The 19,335-nt window shown below is 53.6% G+C and overlaps 6 protein-coding genes across 6 annotated transcripts; 4 read left to right on the forward strand and 2 right to left on the reverse strand.

Moving 5' to 3' along the window:
- Positions 1–4,284: 4,284 nt before the first annotated feature.
- Positions 4,285–5,568, forward strand: J4E88_005498 (uncharacterized protein; the record flags this gene model as incomplete). Its single annotated transcript, XM_049399134.1, has 1 exon — positions 4,285–5,568. The coding sequence occupies one exon, from the start codon at positions 4,285–4,287 to the stop codon at positions 5,566–5,568; it is 1,284 nt and encodes a 427-aa protein (XP_049254925.1).
- A 1,574-nt stretch (positions 5,569–7,142) lies between these two features.
- Positions 7,143–8,079, forward strand: J4E88_005499 (uncharacterized protein; the record flags this gene model as incomplete). Its single annotated transcript, XM_049399135.1, has 2 exons — positions 7,143–7,346; positions 7,396–8,079. The coding sequence occupies 2 exons, from the start codon at positions 7,143–7,145 to the stop codon at positions 8,077–8,079; spliced, it is 888 nt and encodes a 295-aa protein (XP_049254926.1).
- A 638-nt stretch (positions 8,080–8,717) lies between these two features.
- Positions 8,718–10,265, forward strand: J4E88_005500 (uncharacterized protein; the record flags this gene model as incomplete). The annotated part of the gene is made up of 3 exons (XM_049399136.1): positions 8,718–9,816; positions 9,872–10,128; positions 10,176–10,265. 3 exons carry the CDS (start codon positions 8,718–8,720, stop codon positions 10,263–10,265), a joined length of 1,446 nt encoding a protein of 481 aa, XP_049254927.1.
- A 540-nt stretch (positions 10,266–10,805) lies between these two features.
- J4E88_005501 (uncharacterized protein) lies at positions 10,806–11,479 on the reverse strand (the record flags this gene model as incomplete). Its single annotated transcript, XM_049399137.1, has 2 exons — positions 10,806–11,379; positions 11,472–11,479. 2 exons carry the CDS (start codon positions 11,477–11,479, stop codon positions 10,806–10,808), a joined length of 582 nt encoding a protein of 193 aa, XP_049254928.1.
- Positions 11,480–12,343: 864 nt separating this feature from the next.
- On the forward strand, positions 12,344–14,009 carry J4E88_005502 (uncharacterized protein; the record flags this gene model as incomplete). The annotated part of the gene is made up of 2 exons (XM_049399138.1): positions 12,344–13,315; positions 13,368–14,009. The coding sequence occupies 2 exons, from the start codon at positions 12,344–12,346 to the stop codon at positions 14,007–14,009; spliced, it is 1,614 nt and encodes a 537-aa protein (XP_049254929.1).
- Positions 14,010–14,260: 251 nt separating this feature from the next.
- Positions 14,261–14,776, reverse strand: J4E88_005503 (uncharacterized protein; the record flags this gene model as incomplete). The annotated part of the gene is made up of 1 exon (XM_049399139.1): positions 14,261–14,776. The coding sequence occupies one exon, from the start codon at positions 14,774–14,776 to the stop codon at positions 14,261–14,263; it is 516 nt and encodes a 171-aa protein (XP_049254930.1).
- Between the last annotated feature and the right edge of the window lie 4,559 nt (positions 14,777–19,335).

The raw sequence follows: 19,335 nt of genomic DNA on the forward strand, positions 1-19,335 counted from the left end.
TCCTCCGTGGGCCATCTATCACGTATCGCCTCATCTTCCATCTGTACAAGGGAGGCACCGCGGGCCCGCCGCTTCTCGCTTTCCTCACCGTTCGTCGCCTAACCTGAGACCCTGGACTCGAAATGCCGCTCGCCGCGCCCATATCGTCGCTTGACAGCAGCCGCCGAGCAAAGGCGACCTCCTGCGGCCCACGCCGTCCATGACTGGCTGTGCCCTCTTTCGGAGCGTTGCGCATCTACCGTTGTGTCGGGTCACAGTATGCTTGGGGCAGATGAAAGCCCGGATCATGGCGCTGATAGTGCTCTAACCCAAACCTCGAGGCGATGCAACATCTGCGCATCACTCGCTGGCAGTGGCGCCTGTATGTGGATGCTTTCCCTCGTCCACCTCAGTCACGTCAAACCGCTCCCCCCGCGGGGCCAAGTAGTGCCGTCGCTTTCGTCTCTGTGACAGGTAACGGCTTCGAGCCCAACCCTCTTGTCCTCTAGTTCCCTCTTTCACTGTCCATCTGCGGGACGACCTGTCGTCTGCCAACGGTTGTCGGCCCGCGGCGCTGCTAGCTACGCCTGGTCTTGGCCCGTTCGCCATCTGCCGCTGACTGGACGCCGCCCGTGACTGATAGTCTAATCTAGCACAGCCGTAGCAAGAGCAAACCATGATCATCTGTTCGCTTCAAGGGTTATTCCGGGCGGCTGATCGAGATGAAACATCGACGACCCGCCAGTCCGGTCACTTAGCTGCCGTGTCGAGTCGGCCCCCATTTCGAGAGTGGTGTTGTGGTCCATGTTCCTGCGTTGCTGCACGGGACTGTGATGTCTTTGCCGGGCGCGCCAATCGATGTGTGGCATGGGGGTGGGCCCTGGCCCCGCGAGGTAGCAAAAGCCCATTCTTCCGTACAAGGAATGCGAAGCTCAGCGACTATTCGAAAGACGTAATCCTGGGCACCAAGGCAAATCACTTCTCCCTGACATCGGAGATATACAGGCTCCCCATTTGGGAAAGGCTCGCCGCTGCAGCTTGCCAATGCTACCGTGGTGCTAGAAAATGGCCAGGTCTGAGCAATACGGATCATATGCATTGGGGCTGAATCTTGATCCAGCATGCTAAGCATGCTTCGAAGCTATTCTCACTTGGTAGGCATTCTCCTTTGAGCCAACAAGTCCGTCACCACCCTAGTCCGTCTCTACTCTGTATCGAGCTGTAGCGCTTCTTGCCTGTCAACTGTACTTCAACCATCCACTTTCTGCAAGCTCACTCCCATTCGACAGCCGCTCGTATCCTTGGGCCCTCCCACTTCTTCCATTGCTTGCCGTTAGTCCCTTCCCTGGACCCACTATTCCCAACAGTCTACTCCAGGTCATTGTTCTGAGACCATAAGCCGGTACCCTACCAGCCTCGAAGATCACGGGGGTTTTGAACCCTGGCAACCTTGTGCAACGGTCTGAGAGCAAGAGTTCAAATTTTAATAGAGGGCACGGTGCATATATGCTTCGGCCCCTTCACCATACGGACCCTTGGTATACCGAACCTGGCTCACATCTGTCACAATACGTCAACGGCACTATCACTGTCGATTCTGGTCTCTGTCACAACATCTCATTGCAGTGCATGCAGTAAATCTGTTCCTGTTGAGCAATTCCTCCAACCTGGCGTGCGTGCAAATCGCCCAGTGTCCGACAACGGGTCAGCATCCTCGTCGAAGCCGCCACGATTGAACATCAGTCGACGCCACATCATTTGATTTGGAAGACTGCAGCAGAACCCTGTAAGCTCCACCCCCGTTGCGACCACTTCCTCGGTTGATATTGCGAGACTGACAGATCGCAGGAAAGCGACGTCAGAGACGCGCCCACACCGCCTACGTCGCAGCTAGATATCCAGGCACCTAGCGACAAGGCCGCTATCCGTACCTGTCTGTGCTCGGGATTCCAGCTTCCAGATCTGCGTAGAGTGCGCGGGAAGAAGCAAAGCGCAGCTGCGGGCCTCCTCGCTCTGCGTAGACGAGCCGTTATAACTCCAGGGTTTAAGGTAATGCGCAGCCGCCGTGGGTGACATCAACGCACACTGCATCGCACCTTCTTCGACCCCAAAACTGTCAGTCCACCCACCAACCTTCTGTCCCTGCCATGACAGGCCCATTGACTAAGCTTTGCGGTAGATCTGAGCGCTGAAGAACCGATTGACCAGAGTGCAGCGCGCGCACCACCGAGCCACAGTGCTGGACAATATACGCATTGCACCGTCTGCTCGCAATAGCCGCATCTCCCCTCGAACATCAGCATTAACGGAGCCTAGCCCCCAGCGAAGCGCAGCGCAGCGGCAGCTAATCGAGGATCCCGCCCTTGTGCCGGCTAAACCCCCCCAGATTGCCTCTCAAGCGAACCAACAGCGTAATTAGACGAGTCGTCGGTCTTCACCACCATCCCCTTTCAGCATCCTTTGACGCTTGGCCCGGCACCCCGAAGCCTAGCATCGCAACCGCCACGCGAAACGCTGACTCGCTGCCTCGCCTGATCGAATCCGCGTCTCGAGCGACGGCGCGAAGCAGTTCGGCCGCAGCGGAACTCTGTCAGCAGCAAATCCTTTCGCCACTGCCGGCGCCATCGAAGTCGACCCAGACTGTCGGAACTGCTGCGTAGAGTGGTAGAGTCAGGCGTAAGATCCAGTCTCTCGCAAGGGTTGTTGTGTCTCTACAAGGCGCTGCGATAGATCTCAGCAGAACGGCGATACATCACTGGCTGTTGCAATGATGAATCAAGGTAAGCCAAATCCCCAAGTATTTGCAACCCATGTCCTGCGCAATACACAACCCCCCAAACCCCCAAGTCGCTCGCCCCAAGCGCTGCACATCCAGCCATAAGCTGGCGCCCTTCTCCGCATTCTTCCCAGGCCAACATTCCTCCCGCGTGCGCTCTTATATTGCACCACAACACAGTTGGTGCATCGGCCTTCTCCCCTCTGTTCACTGCACCACACTGTGGGCCTGCATTTGTTCCTGTTCCTGTAGTGCGTTCCGCACGCTTGTCCTGCCACCCGATCGCGGTGCCGCTTGTGCTACCACGTCCCACGCGCATCTTTCTCTCCTCTCCATTGCGCATCCGTGCACGTTGTCCGTTATTGTCACACGTCTTGTTCAACAGCACACCGGCTGCCCTGGATTGATTGGCTGACGTGCAGGATAAGCAGTGCTGCAATCACCGCTGCCATTGGCATCGGAGAACCCTTTCTCTTCGGACCAGGAATGCATCGAGCATATTGGTGCGCATGCACATCATAACTCCTACGCAGCCGTACCCGATCAGCTAAGACGCGACGGGGTCCTAGCACATACTGCGACCGGTATCCACCAGGGCTCGATTACAGGCCGTTACGGTACACATCGTCCCGACAGTGCGTAAGTAGATGCTCTCATTGGTCGTTTCCTTCCCGGGCTGGCATGGCAGGCTCCGTGGTGCTGCCTAGCCTTGTGGCCCCCAGCCTGCATCCCTCGACGCCTCTATGGCGTGGTGCAGCCCAGGCTCAGGCTTCTCCTACCCCAAAACAAACACGTAGTCAATGTCCTCCATCATACTTGTCGTCGCACACGCTCCGGATGCATGGCGCACTTGGTCTTCCCAACAGGCTGGTCTGTCACATTGATCACACGACAAGCCTAGCGGTAATGCCGTACCGCCCCTGGTCTGGTTGACGACTTATACCGTGCCACCCTACTCTTGGTTACACATCGTTGTCGTTGGCATCACTTTGGCCGGATAGCTCTGTTTTGCGAGTTTGACTGACTTGATTCTATAGCTACCAGTCGAGCGTGGCTCTTTCAGACTCAGGGTCTGGTTCCATATCGACCTCGCCAAGCTCCAACGCCTCATCAGCACTGGCATACTCATCGTACACTACGTTCTCTCCGACGGTTTCAAACACTTACCCAAGTCACTATTCCGTACCAAACAATTACTTTAGCACTACGTGTGGTTACGGCAGCATGTCTTCGAGTCGACGATTGTAGGTTTTCTTTGTGGCGCACTCGTGCGTGTAGAACCCGAAGCGATGCATGACAGCTGACAGCTACGCGATAGAAACGATCCCTCTTCGTCGGCAATGTTACCTCCGGCGAGATCACCAGGACTAGGCCATTCTGTGTCACCATCCATGGGTTCGTCGGCAAGGGACAATTATACGACAGGGACGCCTGGCGTGCATAGATATCCCAACGCCTTGTCCCCTCGAGCTGACCTTTCCCGGTACAATTCCCAACCTGACACTCCTAGGAGTGTGCTTGCCACCACCATGCCGTTGACCTACAACGGTGCTTACCACGCGAGCACCTATGCGACGCCCTCAGGCTCACCCGAGACGCCGCCTTTCAACGCACAGGAGACATGGGGCAACATCACTTGCGAAGGCTCGACAGTGACACCCAATATCGACGCCAAGATCGAGAAGGGCTTCTTCTACTCCGGTGATCGAGTATGGACATGCTACCGCAGGAACTATTTCGCTGTCAACGTGTCGTTCCAGCTTACGCCCTGGATCGCAAACGCCCGTATGTACCTCGAGCAGACAGGCAAACCACCGGAGCAAATACAGTCCATGGCAGTATCTCTTGCAGCGGCTGTGGACGGCTCCACAGGCAAGACTATCGAGCTGATCCAGCACACACCTAAGCGTGACAAAGGCCCGCAGCTCGCGATGAAGAAGGAACTACTGGCCCCAACACCACCGGGAAAGAGCCATGAGCATGGTGGATATGGGCTGAGTAACTTTCACCAAACCTCAACCGTGCCGGGTCCTCAGCTACCATTGCAGAGCGAAAGCGACTCGTCGCAACAATATTCCCCAGCGAGCCATGCCAGTAGCAACTACCAGCATTCATTCGAACGCATCCAGTTCAAGTCGGCAACGGCGAATAATGGCAAGCGTCGCGCTCAACAACAGTACTACCATCTGATTGTCGAGTTGTGGGCGAACGTGCAAACTCCACGAGAATCCGAGCCCCGTTGGGTCAAGATCGCAGCCCGGCTGTCGTCTCCCGTCGTTGTCCGTGGCAGGTCACCTAGCCATTACCAGAACGAGGGTCCACACAATGCTGGTACCCCAAGAGGCGCGCCTGGGTCTGGCCTCGGTGGAGGCGGTCATCATGGGCTGGGATCAAGTGGCCAACCTTCCTATCCGGCCTGGAGGAACGGTATGTCGGGCGGTGGTGCGACTGGAATGGGCGGCAGCATGTATCGTGGTAACACGTACTCGCTAGACCCAAGTCCCGTCGGCAGTCATTCGGTCAGCTCAGCAAGTTCTCTGAGTGGAGGTCCGGTCGAAGGCGTTAGCGGCGAACAGCACATGGTCGAAGACGACGATGCGAAGATGATGGATGCCCCTCAGGACTATTCTTATTATCCTGCGTCCATCTACGAGACTATCCCTACTAAGCTTGAAAGTACTCTACCGCCACCCGATCGCAGGATCAAGGATGAGTATCCAACTGCTGGCTGGCACATCGGAGGCTGTGGAAGATTCCAAGGCATGGAGAGCAGTCGCGGATACTATCCCGACGTACAAGCACATACTTATTGACAAGCATCCACTAGACTGCTGTCATAGCTTGCATGAACCATGTTGGCCGGCTCAACATGGACTGAGGCTCGCTCCCTTCTCGAACGAAATTCCGCCTCACTGCACTTCGTACAGGCAGTTGGGAAGCTCTTACCAACGACGGCTATTTTTGGGTGCTTCGCGATGACATCTCGGTTTTGCGGCGGCCTTGTTATTGTTACTGTACTTGATCCTTTGCCAACACGAACACCGACGAGCCCTTACACCAGCACCACTCCCCAAACGAACGACGCCCAAAACACCGCAGCTCAGACAAGGTCAGAACGGCACACGAAGAGGTGTATCATACATGGCGCAAGAAAGGCTACATCGCAGGCTTCGAGCATGTTGGCGACGGTACAACGTTCAGTGTTGGCCCGATTCCAGAGAACATGTGTACAATGCCCGTTCCTTGGGATTTGAGCCGAAAGCACATGACCTCCCTTGTTTCTGCTGGCATATGATGCCTCAACTGCTGGTCAGGTTGACCTTGGTACATGTCTTGGTGTGTCATCACAAAGCATATTTAATTCTGCCCCCTTCTGGCGGTACCTCCGGTGTCATTGCCTGTATGACCTGGAGGGACCAGCTTCTTTACACGTCGTTCCCATGCTGTTATGTCTTTCTCTGTTTCACTTCTGTTTTATGATGGTGTTCTTTACGCATTACGAGACGTGCAGATGGTGCAGGGTGAGGGCACATTCTACGAGTTATGAGTACGAATGCTTCTTGCATGGTGCATGGCGCATGGAGGTAAAAAAAGGTCGACGGTCGCATCCATCTCTTTCGTGCTGCCTCTGTATGGCGCTCTCTGACTTATGCGCCCCAGCATCTGTCCTTGCGAGCTTGGCAGCAACGGCAAATCATGGTTGTATGAGTAATGGGTCACGGCCATGGAAAGCCTTGGAGGCTTTGGATCCGCAGGATCGAGGACGCACACAAGGAAAATGCAACATCTGCTAGGACGTAGGATCCTATAGGGTTGCGTAGCCACTGTAAGGCACGGTTACGAAGGGACGGGAGATGTACGGCGCACGAGCAAGCTAATGACGGCGGCCCCTTGTCTATTGTATGATTATGTAGTGCCTTAAAAGCGTGTGATAGTTGTCGAATGCAGGCGGCCCTTTTTCGTTTATCATGGTTCGTAGCATTTCCGAAAGTGATGTTTGGCGGGTCTCGACGCCATGGCTCGACGCGACTTTTGGCGTACATGTTGGTTACGTGGGCGTTGCCCGGGCCAAGACGAGCGACCAGCATCGCAGAATATCTGAGAAGGTGCTCGCACATGCAAAGAAGAGTAAAGAAGATCAGACGTGAGGTTCTTGTAAGCTCTTGCCGTCGGACGTGCTCCCGTGTTCCCCGCGGCCCAGGCGTCCCTTCTTGACTCAGGGTCCGGCGGCCAAAACTTTGGTTGATGCTGAACGGTGTCACGTCATCGCTTCACCCACGCGACACCCTGAAGCGTCCTGACCCCGACGCGGCTCGCATACACGCTCCATCCAGCATCCGACAGCATTGCGCATCCGGCGCTCTGTCGACAGCACACACCGGTCCCCATGGCGTGGTACGATCAGGACAGCTGGCTCACGGCAGCCTTCTCCCCAAACCTGTCGACTATCCTCATCACCTTCCTCGTCGCGCTCTGCCTGCCCATACTACTGCATACCGTCCTCTACAAGAAGGCAGCTGCAGCTGCGCAACTTCCCACCTTCCTGCTAGCCGGCCCAAGTGGCAGTGGAAAGACGGCCTTTACGACATTGGTAGCGTATCCCCCAAACCCGTGCTCCCGTACCGTCTAACAATTGCCAGGCCGAGCGCAACGCTACAACCCAAACGCACACGTCCACCACACCTCTCACCGTCTCCGCTCTCCTCCCCAGCCCACACGTCCCCGCGTCATCGCACTACCGCTCACCAGGCGATCCAGCCTTCGAGCGCTCTCGCAATTTCCTCCTCCTCGACACGCCTGGCCATGGCAAGCTCCGTCACTATGCGACCTCCCAGCTTGCCGACCCCAAGAACATCCGCGGTATAATATTCGTCGTCGACGCCGCTCAACTAGGCGACGAAGCAGGACTGAACGAGGCCGGAGAGTACCTTCACGACATCCTCCTCTCGCTACAGAAACGCTACACCAACGCTACCACAAGCAAAGGGCCAAAGGAGATCCCTGTCCTTGTTGCGGCGAACAAGATGGATCTTTTCACGGCGTTGCCCGCAAACCTTGTCAAGAACTCGCTCGAGAAGACAATCACCGAGGTCAGGAGTAACAGGGCGAAGGCGCTTCGCGATGCAGGTGCGGCGTTGAATGGTGGCGAAGATGAGGTAGACGAGGAGAAGGAGTGGCTGGGTGAGGGCGGCGAGGGCATGTTCACATTTGAGCAAATGAGAGAGAGCGGGACGAGTGTGACTGTGATTGGGGGTAATGTTCAGGCGGGTAAGGAGGGCGCTGATGTGGAGCAATGGTGGCAGTGGATTGCTGAACAGCTTTGAAGAAGCTACAGGTGGCCACAGAGGGTAGGATGGATCGAGGCTCGAGCGTGTACCTATACATCGATACCCCCTTCGTTGAATAATGGAATTAGTAGGTCCATGTCACCTTGATCAAGGTCATGACTAACGCGTGTAGATCATCAAGTTTGCTGTTGCACTTTTGAAGTCGTGAGGTTTTCGTGGCCTGACTGCCTCTTCCTTCGAGACCGAAGTGAACTTACGTCTATTACAGCCTCCAAGCGCATAGAATTAGGAGAGTGATATCCTTAACATCTGACAGTGCACGTCTTAGAACAGTTGCTCTTCTTCGCCTCATGCAGAGCAAAAACCACTCAGGATTTGTTGTTTATCTTGTTATTCGATGTATCCGTATGTCGTTACACGATTGTTCCGAGGCAAGCTCACGAATGAACCGAGTAACTGGTATCATGACCAGTCGACATGACCTCCCAAGATTGAGCAAGCAGCGCGTGAGCTTGCTCATCGTGGCCAAATGACTGGAGGCAAGCGCGGGAATAGAAAGTAAGACTTTGTATAAGAGGGTGAGTGGTTCAACCCAATAGTGCTCACCATCGCACCGGCGTCTCATCCTTCCATCGATATTTCACCAATCCGGACTCAAGACAGCAATACGAACAATGGCGAAGAAGTCAAAGGCTGCGAAGAGAGCACGAAAGGCCGAGTCGGACGCCGAAGCATGGAAGGCATCCTCCAAGACCGTGCTTGGTCGCCTTACCTACCGTCTAGAGGAATTACCCGATCTTCTGATTGTTCCTGTAAGGTTCTACTTTTTGAAGAAAATTGACGACAATGGTGATCCAGATTTCGGCTATGTGTACGCTCAGAAGCATCGAGACTCCGCGTGGACCGAGCTGTTCAACGACACTTTCGTGTATTTCAAGAATATCGCTGCTATCAACAAAAAGCCAGACGGGAAAAGCTACGAATCTCACCTCATCATTCCATGTCACTCGATGCGGGACGAAGACTTCTGGAAGAGCGTTCGCCCGGGTGACATACCCTTGAAAATCAAATTCCCCGAAGCCCCCCAAAACTCAAAAGATGTTCCCATTGAACGGCCGATGAAGTGCAGTACCATGGATAGTTTTGTGTTGAAAGGCAAAGATGAAGAAGATCGCAAGCTTTACTACAAAAGTCTCGGTCTTCTGATTCAGAAGCGTCACGCCACTATGTTCCCGCGCTCCAATATGCTCCGTATGGCCGGCGAATCCTTCCATAGTACTCCAAACGGGAGCAAAGCGATAACACCGATGGTGAAAGGATGCGCGACTCATCAGGGCAATGAAACACAGACACCTTCCCCTGCAGATGATCCGCATCGATCGAGCCACTCACCTTACTCACTTCGCATACGCAACTATCTATCGACTAATCTCAGGCAGAAACTGGTGCACCTGACATTCGACCTCACTTGTACCTTGCCAACTACATATGACAGTATGTACAAGGTACTGTTGGATGTTTTTGGCGAGAAGATCAACGCCGGGAACATTGACCGTCTGCAACCCGCTATCGAAGACCTTCTGATCGGGCTGCAAGTTCAGCGCAACTACTCCGCTACCAAATCAAAGACTACGGCAGGAAGCATCGAAACATGGTATAAACCGTTCCCGATCCGTGAGGTCGTCCAGGCTGTCGAAGTGACAGTTAAAAGCAAGAACAAGGCGAACAATGAAGATAAGGAAGTCCAGACTGTTTACGAATATTTCGAAGAGAGTAAGTCTTGTTTCATGAGACCGACGATGAATCACAGTAACTGACGCAGATGTAGACTACAATGACGGCAACGAGATCGAGCACCAGTATCTACCTCTCGTGGGTGATGGGCGCGGCTGCTACTTCCCCTTGACATATGTCAAACTGCCTGAGAAGACTCAGGTCTTCCCAAGGACAGCCGGTGTTCTAGCCCAGCCTCTTCAGACAGAGATTCATGAGCTCGATCTCCTGAACCCGAACGGTCCAAAATTTATGGAGGACATGGGCGAACGTGTCTGGGCCGAGTTGACGAAGGAGCGACTATATGATGAGGTAATTCTATCACCCACGCTCCGAAAATTTTGCTTACATGTTCACAGGATACAACCGAGTATGAAGCATCCGTGCTGCTCAAAAGGTCGGAGGACAAACAGGTCAGTGAGGGCGACCCATTGGACTTGGTACTCTGATCCTCTCGTTTCAGCAACACTGCTGATGCCTTTGATGGTGATGCAACCCAACAACTTCTTTGCAACATCTCGTCTTCTCGGTGGTATGGATGATTTCCTTTGTTCTCCAGCATTTTCCTTACTTCCGCGCCGGCTAGATGCACGCCGGATCTAGCTGTTGTGTCTTGGTAGCGTTCAGTCTCTGTTTCCTGGATTTGGTGTTGTCTCCCGCGTTACTTTCATAGAAAATCTAGCCCAATACACTCATTTGCAAAAACCCCCCCTTCTTTTTCGCCCTGCGAGATCAACCCTAGCTGCGGGGTGAGAGATCCAAGCACAGAGTACTAGTTGGTATATCGTACTGTCCGCTAGGCCGAACTCCTTGTCAAGAGTAAGAGCAGGCCGCGGCCGATCTAAGTTTCGTAGTTGCACGCGGGACGAAGAGATCGAAATTGGGAAGCAGATCGATAATAAGCTTACCGCTTGGTCAATGCATAAATTGTCTTTAGCAAAAGCCTGTTCAGATCACTTAGCGCAGTACTAAGTACCGTGGTGTCTCATTCAGGTCACCTCGTCCATGCGATCTGCTGCTTGTCTGCATGCAGTTTTGATTCCATCGCCCAGAATGGTATCGCTCGAGGCAAAGTACCGCAGTCTATTCTGCCAGAACTGCCATCTTTTCACCGTAATTCTATCTTCGCCGCCCTTGGCCCTCCACGAAGGACCGACTGGCGCTACAAAGTCCATCACACGGTCGTAAAGATCGTGACCCAGGAGTGACAGCCATTGTGTAGCTGCTGGGAGGTCTATGCTAGGCTGCGATGACCTGAAAGCCGCCCAGTCTTGGTCAGGTATGGTAGCAGAGCCATCGAAATGCTGCGTCACTTCATTGAGGCTGAGTTCGTGTTCCAGGGCACCAACAATTGGATAGCATGCCATGCCACGAAAGTCCATGTTATTTTGTGGCAGTGCACCTCGAATGTGGTAACAGCTAAGAAGCGCAGCGAACGTGTTGATGTTCTTGTAAAGATCTCTGACAGCTAGGACGACATCACCACTGACAATGCGTTCCGTCATTGATTCAGCCGTCCTCAACGTCGCGTCTTTGCGAGCTTCGGAGGTCATGAACTGCAAGCTATAGCACTTTGGACCTGGACCGAAAACTGTCAGCTTCTGAGACTTTTCAGCACGGCGGTTGTTCATGTCCATACCTTGCAAATAACCCACGAGCTCATGACCGAAGCCAGGTAAGTCCACAAAGCTACTGGTGCCCTGAACCGGCTCATCTGTATCGTACGAATACTCTGGTAAAGGGTATGACAAGCTCGCAAGCTCCACCACCAAGTCGGCCAATATCCTCAGTTCTGCTTCCGGCCATGTCTCGCCACGATGGCATATGGCGCCCCAGAGTATGCTCGCATCATGGGGTGTTGACGAGGAGCAATGAGCTGAAGTCAGTGAACCAAGCATATCTGCTGCTGCTCTGGGATTGATTCGGTGAGTGAGAAGATCTTGGAAAGTACATAGTATGTGTCCTTCTGTGGATGATGGATCTACGTCGCGGATAGCCTCCTCATCGGCGCGGGATAGACTTGGAAATAAAGGATCAACAGAAGCTCGGTTCAGACCTGGTCGAGTAGAGCTGAGAATGGCAGAGAGCTGTTCGTGGTTCCATCTTGCAGCCATGGATCGAATTAAGTTGATGTCAGAATATCACCAAAATGAACAGGCATAGAAGTGATGAGTGCTTGAGGTTCAGTTGCCACCATGTTGACGGTTGATAGGCTACCGAGATGCTGATTCATGGATGTTATGCATACCCACCACGTGCCTAGGCAGCTGACAGTGGCGGCGACGGCGTGAAGGTGGCGATTGAGCGTATCCGGCTGGCGTTGTGAGGATCTACTAGCGGTGGCTTGAGCGCGGCGGCTATTTGCGGGTCAGGCCATCGAGTTTGTTCTGCGCGACAACTTTGCATCCGTATTACGACATCTTCTTCGCCTTTGACGTGCGGGTACTCTCTTTACTTATACTTCCAGAAACTCTCACTATACATACTCCAGCATCCATACACGCCTCAGCACACGAATACCGCCACCATGTCTACCAAGACGCGCCCCGCCATCCCACCTGTGGTTATGGACAGCATAACGCAGCAGATTGGCAACACGCCCCTCGTACGCCTGAACAAGATTCCGCAATCCCTGGGCATCCGTGCCACCGTATACGTAAAGGTCGAAGCCTTCAACGCCGGCGGCAGTGTCAAGGACCGCATCGCGCTTCGCATGATCGAAGCCGCTGAGAAGTCTGGTCGCATAAAGCCCGGTGACACACTCATCGAGCCTACGTCTGGTAACACGGGTATTGGGCTGGCTTTGGTGGGTGCGGTAAAGGGATACAGAACCATCATCACACTTCCCGAGAAGATGAGTCCCGAGAAGGTGGCGGTTCTTAAGGCGCTCGGAGCCGAGATCATTCGTACCCCGACAAGTGCGGCATGGGATAGCCCCGAAAGTCACATCGGCGTCGCGAGGAGATTAGTCAAGGAGATCCCGAACGCGCATATCCTCGACCAGTACTCGAACCCCGACAATCCGCTCGCGCACGAGTGCGGCACAGCCGAGGAGGTGTGGACACAGACCGACGGCAAGATCACCTGTCTTGTTGCTGGTGCAGGAACTGGAGGCACGATCACAGGCCTAGCGCGCGGTCTGAGGAAACACAAGCAGGATGTCAAGATTGTCGCTGCCGACCCACACGGCAGTATACTCGCACTCCCTGCGACCCTGAACGACGAACGTGTGAACGAGGGCTACAAGGTTGAGGGAATCGGATACGACTTCATCCCTGACGTCCTGGAGCAGAAGATTGTGGACAAGTGGTACAAGACAGACGACCGGACATCGTTCTTGTACGCGCGCCGGCTGATTTCTGAAGAGGGCATTCTTTGCGGTGGTTCGTCTGGTAGTGCGATGGCTGCCATGGTCGAAGCCGCGAAAGACATGGACCTCACCGACGATGATGTTGTCGTCGTCATCCTCCCCGACAGCATTAGAAGCTACCTTAGCAAGGTTTGTCATCTTTCGTCCTATGCTACTGTTCTGCCATACTAACGTATCATAGTTCGTCGACGACGACTGGCTTGCAGCAAACGACCTTCTCCCCCCTACGCCCCCTCTAACACCTAACACAAACGGCGCAAACACTCGTCGTCTCTCCACCACCAAGCAGGCCGACGCTTTCCACGGCGCCACCATCGCTTCCCTACGACTCAAGCCCGTTACCACCGTTCCCTCGAACTCGCCCTGCAGCGAAGCCATTGAAACAATGCGTGAGAAGGGTTTCGACCAACTTCCCGTTAGCACATACTCTTCCGGCGGCAAGGCGCGTCTTGTCGGTCTAGTGACCCTCGGCAACTTGCTATCCTACATCGCTGCCGGTCGTGCCACACCAAAGTCGCCCGTCGAAGAGGTCATGTTCGATTTCCGCAAATTGAACGAGGTCGTAAAGGATCTTGGACGCCTCTCGCTTGACGGCGACAACGCGAAGAACACACAAAAGGGTGGCAAGAAGGGACGAAGGGAGTTTGTTGAGATTACCAAGGAGACCAGCTTGAGCGATCTGAACAAGTTCTTCGAGTGGAACAGCGCGGCTGTTGTCACTGAGCGCGTCGATGGCGAGCCAAAGGCCGTTGCTGTTGTCACAAAGGTGGATTTGCTATCCTGGATGGTCAGACAGGGAAACACTAATGGGCACTCCAACTAGATGGGCTAAAGATGATGGAACAGGATGTACATGAAGACATAATTGAACACGAGACACGCATATCAAACCTTTAGCGAGAGAAAAGTTGGCGATATTCATATTGAACCGGAAGCAACGGAGTTACAGGCATGGTACAACTCAACTTAGATGGCATTCGTCTGGTACGTCAGGATAGAAGTGCGAGACCTCAACGTCTATAAACAACAGCTATGAAAGACTGCAAAGAGACACTCTTTTCGTTCATAACATGCCTACGCTATTGCCATCATAATTTCCCTCAACTTGCCCGCCGCCGCGCCATCCAAGAACTCCATACTCTTCTTGATGCCCACTTTCCCGTCACCCATTTCTTCCATTTCCATCATCCACAGCAAATCATTCTCCACTATCTGTCCCTCCGTCGCGCCTTTCGCCTGCATCATGAAGCTGATCCGCAGGATAACCTTCATCTTGACTGGATCGACAATAACGTCGGTGACATTGGATTTCCAGGATTCAAGTCTGGGAAGCATGGATCGTAGATGGGAGAAGAAGCCGTCGAGAGAATGCGTGCCTTGGATAGGCGGGGTGAGAGAAACGGCGTAGTTGTGGCCCCATGAGTGTTCAAAGGAAGGGGCGCAGTAGGTACGCATGAGATCGAAGTCCATGCGTTCTGGAGAATTCGTGTCGAGTGTTTGGGCTCTGATGAAATTGAGCGCTGTGTCTCGGAGGATTGTATAGGTGGGCAAGGCAGATGTCGCCGGGTCTTCTGGGGTGTGGTTGCTCATGGTGATTTTGCTGTTTCGTTTTCAAGAGATGGAGATTTACGATTGGGACTCTTGAGATGGATGGAAGATACGACTGTGGCTTGCTTCATTAAATGCGGAGAATTACCAGTGCTACATGATACATGCGGATCCCCACGGTACGCCACGGAATAGGGTTCAATTGTCCCGAAGAACGGGAAAGTCATGAACTTTAAGTTTATGCTACTGTTTGAAGTGGGCGCATATGCTGAAGACATGGGGCACGCTTGTTTTGTCTCCAGGAAAAGTTGGTCGTTGAGTGAGCAAGGTACCCTCGCGGGTGCTCCCGTTGCTCCACAATGTCCGTCCAATCAGCTGAACGACGACCGTGACGTCGAAGTAACAGTCGGAGACAACGAATGATTGTGACCTAGCTGGTGAAGTATCGCGCAACTGTAAAACCATCGAATTGAATGCAGAAGAGACGCGATGGTGGGAGGGTCGTGTCGCCGAGCGACAGATGCACGAATTACTTTCTGTTGGAAATGTTGGCGTTCTGGCGGCGTTAGGTATCAAAGTCAAAGTACTGAGAAGCGATGAGATGGATGGATCCGAATTGAAGTGCGGCATATCGAAGAGCTGGTGTTTGGGATGAGCTGAGCGACTAACTTACTTACCACGTCAAACGCCATAGCCTATCGGGGCAGAGACCCATATCACCTGTTACTCTCCAAAATCGCCCCATAGACCTGTACTATCATTGCTGCACGCTTAGAGGTTGTGTGGTCTGGCTCCAGAAAGCCACTGGATTGCGTCCGATGAGAATTTCATCCAACACTGGGATCCTATTCTTCGGCTACCTTCCGGCAATGGCAGACCCACTGATTACGGCTCTGTAGTGGCAATGTCCTGACGCAACAGCCTGATCTCATCGGAAGAATCGTTATCCCGGGTGTAAGACGGCATAGGTATCAACACGCTCGTTCTATTCGCAGGCTGGAGACTACTCGGCCGGGAGTTCTCGTCACTTCTGCCCTGATCGGCTATCTGTTGCACATAGAGTCTCAGTACCACAGGTACATAGCCGGCAGTTGTTTCGAGACGGAGGAGGAGAACGATTGGCGATTACGGTCGAGGAAGCATCCATCGAAGCAGTATAGTGATACAGGGAAATCCCGACGTATCTTAAGTGATTGTGTACGTGGTTTCGAATCGAACGCGATGAGGGTGAGGTAGGTTCAACCGAAGGAAGGGTGATCGATGCCAGCGAGTGTAGCGATCGTGGGAGGGACGGTCGGTACTCATGCGCGCTTCGAATAATGAGTCGGTCCTAGGCCGTTAGCTTTTACGATCCTACGGTCTGCTTCTGAGTGAAGGCAAGCCATGGAGAGTGCGCTGTTGCATGGTACAACCGCTGTGACGTGGGTGCAGGGAAACGCAATCAGTGAACTGTTGCAATCTTTCCACATTGTTGTAACAGGAGAACTGACACATGGCGGAACTGTCGGAAGCGTCGATCTGATGGACGATGCCCGTGCGTTGCGAGAGTGGTCAGGTGGACTCGACGTATGCGTAACGTCACTGAGAAAGGATCGCCGGTCGGTAAAGCTTGTGGAAGAACGCGTCGTACACATGGCTGAGGGTTGTTACCCCAGAAAAGGTGTTTCGAGGTGTCGTTGGGACTTGTACACTGAGGAGGGCGTGTCCACTTGGGCAGCCAGCGGGAGCCAGTGTCTTAGTACGCGGAAGGCACGCCCCGGACGCCTTCGGTTCGGTCCGGTGTTTAAGTTCCAGACAGCCTGTGTTTGGCGCACCCTTTACGCATCTAACCATGAGAGTAGAGTGCTTCTCTGCACCGTTGTGCAGGGTCGCGAAGCTCACTCTGGCTTCATGGTCATCTGCGTGCACATGTGCAGCTGCAAGGCCTGATCGCCGCTACTTACCGCACGCCCATCATTCCCACTTCGGCTGCAAGCCTGCGTATCGTCTGCGACTCGGGAAAATCTACGAGCCCAAGGGTTCGGTATCTTTGCATGAGCTTCTTATTCGCCGTTCATCTCCGAACTTCGCATTGTTGCGACGCTCAGCAGGAAGACTTCCGAGCGGAAAGAGCATCACTGCAGTCCTTCCCAACTGCCGCAGAAAGCGCGCCTCGGTGTGATGCATGTGAGATCCAAGCCTTCCAGGTTCTCTCAGACGTGTATGGTGTAAAATTCTGCCTGCGACCACCTGCAGTGTGCTCTTGCCTCGGTAGTGTGTGTCGCTAGTCATGACCAGGACATATCGCCAGCGCGGCGCTTCGTGCGGCTGTTGTCTAATTCGGCGTTCGAAATCTGCTACAAGCGTGTATCGGGTTCGCGTACATTGGTGTTCCGAATCTCGTCGGTTTTGCGGTTTTGCGAAGCGTTCGCAGAGGCGCGTGGGGAATAGTGGCACAGTTCAGTGGTACAGATCAAAAGCGGTACACACTGCGTAGCTGTGCCACAATGATGCTGCTGCTTGCACACACATTAGCGCTAATTGTTGGATCCAATAGTCGGGTTGGTGGAAGTGCGAGCAGAAGCCACTCGTTCGCGCTGCCAAGCTGAGTAGAACGCGGCAGTTCGTACTAGAGAGTACTCGAGCACAACGGTAGCATCGATTCGTTCCATTCGATTCTGCACAAGTCGAATCCACTATGCCCGTATTTATTGCACTGACTCGACCAGATTCTGTGGTTGACAAACCCCCCCAAGTAAAGGCGTTGTCCTCATCGTATCGCGACAGGGAGGATAGTGGAAGCTGATCTGTCGATGCTAGCTGTTTAAGAGGCAGTTCGATACACAAAATGCCTTCTCTCATGCGGGGCGTTAAACCAAGGGGAATTTCGTGCCGCAATCGAAGTCGTCGAGGGGGGTATCCGCCTAATCGGGGTGTCCGTCGTCAGTAGGAGACTCGATTCAATCGTAGAGGCGTGAGAACACTGGGTATAGACCTAAGTCTTGTCTTAAGACAAGTCTCCGCGTCATGTTAGTTCCTTTGCGCCAATGTGTTGCTTGGTTGTGGTCGCCGCAGCGGAGTTCGTACGTACAGGCTTCGCGCGTCTGCAACGGTGTGAAGGAAGGGTTCGAAGGCGGGAAGGGGGTGGGATATGCGTCATCACACGATGCGTTGGGAAAGCGTGTATGCAGCAGTCCGATCCTTAAGGAGTGGGCGAAGACGAGCTATGTGTTGTGTTCGAGGAGCTATGCCGGCTGTCTGAGAAGGATCGAAGACTCGAGAAGACGTTGTAAAAGGATTGTCATTTGAAGAGTATACAACAAACAGCTCAGCCAGTTGGTGTCATTGTTCGATGTAATTCAGTGAGACTGATGAAGACGAGATCCAGTGGCTTTCCGGCAGTGCGAGATTGGTTGCATCGGCGGAACACGGCACTTCCGGGATCTGCACGACTGCTCTCGCAGGGAGTGAACGTATTTGGCAGGTCACTCGTTGCAACCATCACCTACTGCAGCACTTCAAATACTTAAACGTTTAGCTGATGACTCCGGAAGCAGCATCTCACGCTGCTCGCAATATCGCTGATGATGGAAGCATGGAAAAATGTCTCACTATCTATTAGCATGAGTTCTGCGGTAATACTACACACAAGCGCGGACCGGCGAACCTCCTGAACCAGAGGATGCTGGAAGAGTCCCTAAACCTGTACCGTTGCAGTATCAGCCTCTATCTTAATAGCATGTATATCATGGGCGAAAGACCCAGGCGGCTTCCGACTCACCACGTAATCTTAGATGTTAAAGAATGAGTGCGGCTTTCTTGCTCTCCTACAAGTTGGCGTGGGGTCCGCAAGTGAGAAGTTTGGCGCTTCCATCAAAACGGTGCATGGCCAACGATTTGTCAATATGCTGACCAGCCTGTTCAAACATCAGCACCAACCGGCGTTCTCTTCGCCACAGTCCGCGGAGGCCTTGCAAACCCTGGTGATAAAACACTGTGAGAGGCGACTGGCGCATGTCCCCTAACCACACACTTCCTGCCTCGAGTGTAGCCAAGAGATCAACACTCTACGCACCTGCCCTAGCCGTGCTCGCGGACTGTTTCCACTACAGGAAGAATTCCTACACCGTATGAAACGCCTTCACCATGCGCTGATGAAGTTTTCAATGTTTAGGCGCATGTCAGTCCCTCCTCGTAGCGAAACTCGGCGAATGTGATTCAGAAGCGTGGCGATGTCCCCGATCCCTGGCTCCTGTGAACCCACATCTAAGGTGTCACAAGTATCGCGCGTATATGAGATGCATATGCGACGTGGCTTGTTGGACGAACTGATCCTTCAGCTGCGGAATCCTCTGGATGCAAGCGTCAGGCGTGGCCCGCAGGTTCGGCGGGCATCATGCATCGGATCGAGACCTGAACATGGAGCGTTGGGCCGCACGTGTTCACGCTGTTATGGCCTCATGGGTTTTGGGTTGCTAATGAGGCTACAACGCTGGCAGACCTTCTCCCTTGGGTCGCTTCCCAGGCCATACCACGAACATGCGGCCACGTATGATGCATCGGATAGTCTTAGATCGTATCTGCACAGTATCTCTGCCGCTCGCCGGAATCTAAGTAGCCTG

This window comes from Alternaria novae-zelandiae, assembly GCF_023758075.1.
Source record: "Alternaria novae-zelandiae strain BMP 2774 chromosome Unknown scaffold_10, whole genome shotgun sequence".
In the NCBI taxonomy this organism is placed as follows: Eukaryota; Fungi; Ascomycota; class Dothideomycetes; order Pleosporales; family Pleosporaceae; genus Alternaria; species Alternaria novae-zelandiae.